Below are 7,356 nucleotides of genomic sequence, written 5' to 3'. Positions count from 1 at the left end.
TTCCCCTCATGTTCTGAACAAAAGGTGAAAGGTTGGTTGAAAACAGGAGGAGGAGGAGTGTGGGCAGCTTAACTGTGTGTCCGCTACTTGCTGTTTGGTGCTCTTCTGCAAAGCCTTCCCTCTGCAGGGGGTGAGGGAGAAGGAGTGGTCAGCCTTTATGGTGGGTTGGCCCCAAACTCATGCAAAACCTGGGTTTGCTTCATCCTCCCTTGGAGGCTTTGACCCAACCTCTGCAGGAGCTGCTGGTGGCCGGGCTCTTGCTCCTTCCCCCAGCACAGCCCAGCTCTGCTTGGGTGCCGTTAACGCAGCTCCGGGGACGGGTTCCCACCACTGCAGCTGCATGAAGCTGGTTTGGCTTTGATGGGAGGGATGCAACATGAGCATCTTAGGGTTATGAAAATATAAAGCCCCAACCAGATACTACTAGATTTGCTTCTTCCTTTCTGCCCTTGCTGTTGTTAAGGCTAGGAGTTTATATTGTGCAGTGAGCCCTTTTGTTTTGTTGGAGACCAAGTGATTGAAAACAGCCATGATGTTACTATGCGCGGACAGTACATTTTTTCCATGTATTTTCATAACCCTTTTCCCAAAGGATCAAATGTGACTTTATTCTATAACTCCACAATGGGTTAGAGCAGCTCTTCGGGCGGGAATTGTTCTGCTCCATAGGCTACTTAATACTTCCTATAAACAACTGCCAAATTAGGTAGGTAATACTCAATACTCTGACCTGACCAGCAAAGTATTCGTAGCTGCATATCAGGCACAGGGCTGGAGATGTCAGAGGTGAACCTGGAGTTAAAGACAACAAAATACCCGTTGTGTTTTTTCCCTTTTTTTATAAAAAGCAAGTATATGTGTATGAGTGCAACTGCATTTTCATCAAAAGAAATGCAGGGAAGCTTTGATTTCAGACCTCTATCATACCTTAAGCATACCTAGTACTTAAGCCAAGATGTACCTAGTTGAGAATGGAGTTTCACCAATAATGTCATGGGATATATTTTTAAGTACATATGTGCCTGCTTGCTTTTTGTCCCTAGCGATGCTGTGTCATTGTCTAAATATTGTCTAAACTTGAGTCAAGTCAGAGCAGGACCCCTTGGTCCTTCACAGTCCTTGTGATGGGAGGTTTCCACTCTGCTTACCCTTTGAGGAAGGGCTGCCTGGGGCAGATGGGACATTGTGGTGGTGTCCCATGGAGGGCCCCAGACCTTGCCTACTCTGTGGGTCCCTGTGGCAGATGCTGCCAAGTTGCCAGGGAGGTGACATTACCCCGCCACGAGCCTGGCAATCTGTGGGACACAGAGCAACTGAGGGCTAGGAAGCGAAAAAAAACCCAAATCTCTCCCCCCTTAAATACCCCACTTTTGTGAGAGTGCTATGACCATTCCTTACAAGGGCGCTGAATGCAGACATGAGCTTTTCTATCCCCCCCCATCGCTGTTTCTCTCAGACAGGCACCCCTGAGATATCTTGCTCTTGCTTCCTTGCACAGGAGCACTCACCTCAGCCCCTCGCAATGGTCCATCTGAGCAGCATTTTGCAAAGGGATGGTCTGCAGACCCGTACACTTCCACTTGCAAGAGTCCTTTTTTCCCTCCCCTTGTTCCCCCCCCGCCCTCCTTTGTGCTCAAAAAACATCTGTTTCCAGATGTTGTTCTTGAGTCTAATAAACGCAGTGAAAGGCCTTGAGTTAATATATTTACAATAGCTGGAGATGTCGGCTGCTAGTTAATGGCTCGTTCGAGCACACCAAGACCCCCACGTTTCCTGAGAGAAAAAAAAAAATAGAACAGAAAGAAAAAGAGAAGTGGGGTGGGGTTTTTCTCCCTAGTAAATGTCCTGAAAAGGGGAAATTGTCCTCAGGCAGTTTTGGAGATTACTGATGGGACTGAGCGCATGGCCATCTCCATGCAGTTGGCTTCAACTTCCAGTTAGTGTCAGGAAGGACACATTTTATTTTTATTTTATTTTTTCCTTATGAAAGGCTCTGGTTAAAGCAAAGGAAAGTGAGCAAGGCCTGCTGCTGTAGCCCACCCCTTTCCAGGCCAAATGAAGACCTGCTGTTAGATAACTTGCTGGTTTGCATGATGCGCATAGAGGTGAGAACCTCATCCACGCCTGGTTTTTCTATTTCTGGCCTGTGGTGTGGAGTGGTCCATGCCCCTTTGTGAGCACTGTCTGTCTGTTGCAAAGCAGCACTGGGCAACCTCTCTGTAAGACACTTTGCCCGTGTGCAAGTCCCCCTGATAAGGACAAAGTGCCAGTTCCAGCTACAGACTGACAAACCTGGAGGCTTGCATACACATACATAACTGTCTCCAGTGCCTCAATTGACCCAGTGCCACATGCTAGATGTGAAACGCTTTCTTTCATTGTACAGAGGAGTTCAACTGCTTTGGGAGGTATATATTGCTTTGTATTTGTTACAGATTTCATTGCATGTTTGTGCTGAGGTCCATAACCACTCTGGAGGACCTGTTAGAAGCTGTGGAAGTGTGTGGTTGCTGTCCTTGTAAGGAATTGCATCAACCTCCCTGAGGAGAGAGGGATATAGCCTCAAGCTCAGTGTATTGAAGGCAGTCTAGTCTGCTTTAAGAGTCACTGGTCAGTGAAATCACTCCCTTTGACTGCAAACAAGCATCTCCTTCTACTTGACCAGCCTTGAGAGTCACAAACTTGCAGGAGGACTGGTTTCAGGCTGGCACCCACCTCATCTGGGGCTGCCGAGAGATGAAGGTTGATGTACTCAATGCAAGGAGTGATGAGATGACTCCACATGCCGGGGCCCGTCTCTGGAGGCAGTTCATTTGGCGAGCAGTGCTGCAGACTTGACATGCGCAGTTGGCTCAGGTTCGTTGCTAAATTAGTCCATTTGTATTGGCACAGGATGACAGGGCTCCTTAATGCCTCACGGATAGAAAAATCACCCTCCTGCACATCTGCAGCTGAGGCTTCCACGTGAAACCTGGCTGAGTGCAGCTCCCCAGCCTGTAGCAGCTATGATACACCCCCTAAATGAACGGATCAGCTGGAGAGGGGCTGGCGGGGAGGCAGGAAAAGGCACTTACAGAGTCATTCAGGCGATGCTCGTGTCTGGACAGCAGGATCTCTATCACAAATCAGAGCAAAAAAGCAGAGAGCTCTCCCCAGCCACTGTGGGGAAATTAAATGTAGACACCCAGCAGATTTCCGTTTCCAGCTTAGAGGGTGCATTTTTGTGATTTTACTGCTTGGGCTGGTATAAAGGAGAGAGAGAAGCCGCGTATAACGCGGGCAGGTTGCTGCAGTCATCAGTAGTTCAACCTCAGCCTTTAAGTAATGTGCTTCAGAGCTCCTAGAATGCCCAGCATCCCAGTTGCCAACTGCTATTTCCCTTCCCAAACACTGTATTATCAGCCTCTAAGTATCTCGCCTTCGTTTCTCACTGTCCGCTTATTTGCTGTGATGGCAGATGGCATCTTAGGTGACTCCATAGACCATCATTTCTCTCTGGCAGAGCCACAGCCTCAGACTCCCTTTTCTTTCCCAAATAGGCTGCTAACACCGGCATAGCTGGGAAGAGACCAAGCAGAGGGTAGGAGATGGGGGTGCCTGTACCTCCCAAACGAATAGACACCCTGCGAGCGCTGGGTCTATGGGTTACATGGCTCTGCCCTGCTCATATGAGAAACTGTTGAAAGGCTGCAGCCATCAGAGGGGTGTTTTCCATGTGCGCCGGAGCAGAAATGCGAATTTGAGCAGCAAGATGACAAGAAACCTGCTAAAAGAAATAAAGGAAGGATTTCCTGCCTCGCAGACGCTAAAACCCCATTTCGGGAAGCGAGTGGCTGTGAAAGGCATGAGGCCATTCAAAGAATTGGGGCTGTGTGCTACTGGGCCCTCCAAGGATTTGTCTGATGGAGAAGAAACAGCTCGTGCTTGCTTTAACCTGCTCCCAGAAGGTCTATTTCTTACAGCCCCCTGAAACGGAGACTAGGCGAGAGATGAATATGAGTTTTCTCTGCCAGTAATTTCCAGCACAGACTGCATGCAAAATCTTCATTTAAAATGTGTAAATGACAGCAAAAGAGCCACAAGGGAGCCAGATTTTAAGAGACCAATTTGCTGCCCTGGTTTTAATGACTGTGCGCCACAGCGGACCCTGTGCTGTTTTGCTGCTGTGTGCGCTCAAGAAGGGGATCAAAGGATAGACAGGCGGACGGGCAAGGGCTCAGCAGAGCCTGCGTGTCACTCTGGAGGATAAAATATTGTATGTCGTGCACGGAAAAATTGGGAGAGGTGGGCCTCCCTTGCTTCCGAAGAACAGAAAGAGAGGCTTTGTTTCCCAGACCTGCAGCTCAGAGCTGCCCTTTGGCACGTGTTGGGGAGACCGCTCCCCACCACGGGCGTTTTCTATCCAGTGCCCCGAGTCTGGCGGGACACGGAGGAGGTGATGGGAAGCTCTGCTTCACTAGAGGGCCTCAGCAGTTAATTCCTCTGAATGCCCTCAGTGCCCCCCAGGCTGGGTTGTACGCCCAAATCGAGCCCAAAAGGTTCCCCCCTTGCACTGCAGCTTGCCTGCCTGGGATGTTGCTCCCTGCTGCCCTTTGCTTGTTTTTCGCAGAGCCCTCAGCTGCCAGCTCTTGTTTCCAGATGTTTCCCTCTGGTTCTCACCCTGCCTGGCTGCTCTTCTCAAAATATCGGGATCAAAAATACCCCGCCTCAGGGCTGCCCTGGGATCTGCGCGGGGGACACGACAGCCCATTTGTACCATCCCATAAAGCGCTCTTCAGCTGCAGGGAGGAAAGAAAGATGCAGGCTGGTGTGAGCCCAGCCTCTGCTTTACAATCTCTTTCCTGCCGCTATAAATAACCCCGTCGAGAGTCACTTCAAAGGGAAGGGCTGGCGGCAGAGATGTGGTTTGGGGACTGAGCGGGACAGGGGCGTCCCACTGCTGGATCCCACCCCGGTGCTTTGCATAAATAAATAAATCATGCAGCAAGGGAGAGGTGGAGAGAGAGGGTGAGCAGAGGAGGTTACTTTGGGAAGCCGCGCAGCTCGCTCATCCCAGCCCCGTAGTTCGCAGGGAGTGTGTCATGTTACAGGGGACCCACAATCAGCCAGAGCACAACGTCGCCGGAGCAGCCGAGAACTACCTCTCTCTAATGGGGACTTTCATGTGCGAGCTCCTGGCTGGTCTGCGAAGGAACTGAAACTGGCAGCTTAGAAGGAAAGAAAATCCTACCAGCAAACCAAAAGCCTGAAACACAGGAGGAAAAAAGAAAAATCCTGATCAGACTTTTTTCCCCCTCCTTCTACTCTTTGCTGCAGTTGGATCCTTTTTTTCTGCACCCCTTTTATGTGTGTGTGGTTTGTTTTTATTTTTTAAAGACCCCCCCCCGTCCACTTTTGTCACTATTGATGTTATTTGTCATTTGCTGGCACTGGGATCCCCTTGGATGCTCTTTTTCTATGCCTTCTGGATTGTGCTTCTTGGAGTAGGAGTGAGGCTTTATTTATTCTATTTATTTATTTATTGTTTCTCAGGACAGGGAGGGAATGTTGGAGGAGAAGAGCTGGAAAGGTGTCGGCGAAGCAGCTTTTGACAGGGGGTGCATGGCTCCCCCCAGGACCGGCAATGGGGAGAGATGCTGCCGCCTCCCTCTCCTGCTGGGCTCGGGGCTACCTGGCGTCTCCCTGCTTTCTCTGGTGCTGAGCCTCCTGCTGTACTTTCGGACATCTGATCTGCAGTCACGGGTGTCCCACTTGGAAGCGGACAGACCCGCACAGCTCCCTGCCTGGCTCTCAGCAGACCAAATGGAGACGGCTATTTTGGGAAGAGTTGACCAACTGCTTGACGAGGTCGGTGTTCTTTCATTTTGCATGTATAGTTTGCAGTACTATAGATTTTAGGCATGTGCATGCTTGCATAGTTGCATTATCTATTTCTTTTCTTCCCTTAAAAATGTATTTCTGCACAAGTGATGCTGCTGGGTTGAATTTCCCGTGCCTTCAGGTCCCTCCCACCTCTCAAACCGGCCCGGTGTTTGCTTCCCTCTGCCCCAGCCCATGCTGTGGCTGAGCCACAGCACTTTGCAAAGGAGGAAACCTCATCCTTGGTCCTAGCAGGGAGCGAAGAACCTCTAGCCCTCTCTGTTTGGTGTCTGGTGGCATTGCCTGCCAAAAGAGTTAGAGCTAGATGTTAAACCTGGGAATTCAGTGTGTCTTTGAGCCCTGGGAGAGGGACCGGCAAGGCATGCCGCAGCTGCCGTGGCCATGAGAGGAGGTAAATGCAAACACGCCAATGTTGTGACAGGCTGGCTTCGCTGCCGTGCCAGCCCTGACCCCTTCCATGGTTCCTGGCTCAGGAAAATGAGACATGCTGACACTGCCAGGGTAGTTTCTGGTACTGCCAGACCATCAGTGCAGAGCATGTGGTTGTGCTGTGTGCGCTCGAGCCCCATCCAAACTCCACTGGAGCCAGTGGGCTCTTCCTCTAAGGATGGGGGAGAGCTGCTGCTGAAGAAGCCTGAGCTTCAGCAGGTCAATACGGAGAGAGCCCAAAAGTGCTGATTTTTGTTGCTGACACCTTTTACTTTGCTGTGCTGATGCTGCTAGGGGCTGCCTGGTCTCCTCTGCATTGGGTGGGATGGGTACCCTGCAGGATTCCTTGCCTTGTCGGAGCTTTGAAGCGGTTTTGACGTGTGTCAGGGAGCAGATGGTGGCTCATGAACTCTCCAGTCAGGTCCACACTGACCTGTTCCCCCAGCTCTGAGGGAGGCTCGGGGCTAAGATTTGGGGCTGGGGCCATTTCCACCCACTTGTCCTTTTCTCTGTTTATTCCATGAGACAGGCTGCAGAGATCCTTGGGGCTATCCCAAAAACTGTTTTTGTCTGAAAAAATCTCATGTGCTGCTATTGCGAAACAAGGTGAGGAGCCGGACGATCAGAGTGGTGGCTATTGGGACGTGCCTTGAGGCAGTGCTGCCTGGCACCCGGGGGGGACCTGGGGACCCCTCCATGCTTTCAGGAGCAGTGAGGGTTTGCCGTGAGGAGTTTAAACCTACAGCTGACAGGCTCGACTATCGTTTATGAGTCTTGTGGGAGCAGTCCCTGGATTGACCGGAGTTCGCAGCCAAAAACTGTGAACCTCGAGTTAGCAAACACCGTAGGAGCTGAGGGATGTTGTTTTGAGTAGCCTCTTTGGATGAGGAATAAGGGGGACACAGGATACATGGGGCAATACCTTGCAGAGAAAAGCTTTTTGGGGCGGCAGAATCTTTGCAAGTGGCTGGACTTGTTCCCCACAGTTGGACCTTTGCACAGGGACTTTGCACAAAGTCCCTGGGCAAAAATGTGCAGCGTTCCCCT

The 7,356-nt window shown here is 50.7% G+C and overlaps 1 protein-coding gene across 2 annotated transcripts in view; it reads left to right on the top strand.

Moving 5' to 3' along the window:
- Nucleotides 1-5,011: 5,011 nt before the first annotated feature.
- LOC128910923 (collagen alpha-1(XIII) chain-like) overlaps nt 5,012-7,356 on the top strand; it is a 28,773-nt gene continuing 26,428 nt past the window's right edge. The window contains exons 1-2 of one of the 2 annotated variants that reach the window (XR_008466925.1): nt 5,012-5,348; nt 5,533-5,847. Coding sequence is in view for 1 of the 2 variants with exons in the window: in XM_054204951.1 (XP_054060926.1) it covers nt 5,545-5,847 (303 nt within the window). In the remaining variant the exon portion in view is untranslated. Of the gene's footprint in view, nt 5,848-7,356 lie in introns of both variants that reach the window. The other variant, XM_054204951.1, reaches the window with a different exon arrangement.

The sequence above is a fragment of the Rissa tridactyla genome, chromosome 6 (assembly GCF_028500815.1).
Source record: "Rissa tridactyla isolate bRisTri1 chromosome 6, bRisTri1.patW.cur.20221130, whole genome shotgun sequence".
In the NCBI taxonomy this organism is placed as follows: domain Eukaryota; kingdom Metazoa; phylum Chordata; class Aves; order Charadriiformes; family Laridae; genus Rissa; species Rissa tridactyla.
The sequence above is the reverse complement of the archived record's forward strand: the minus strand, read 5'-3'. Positions and strand labels throughout refer to the sequence as shown.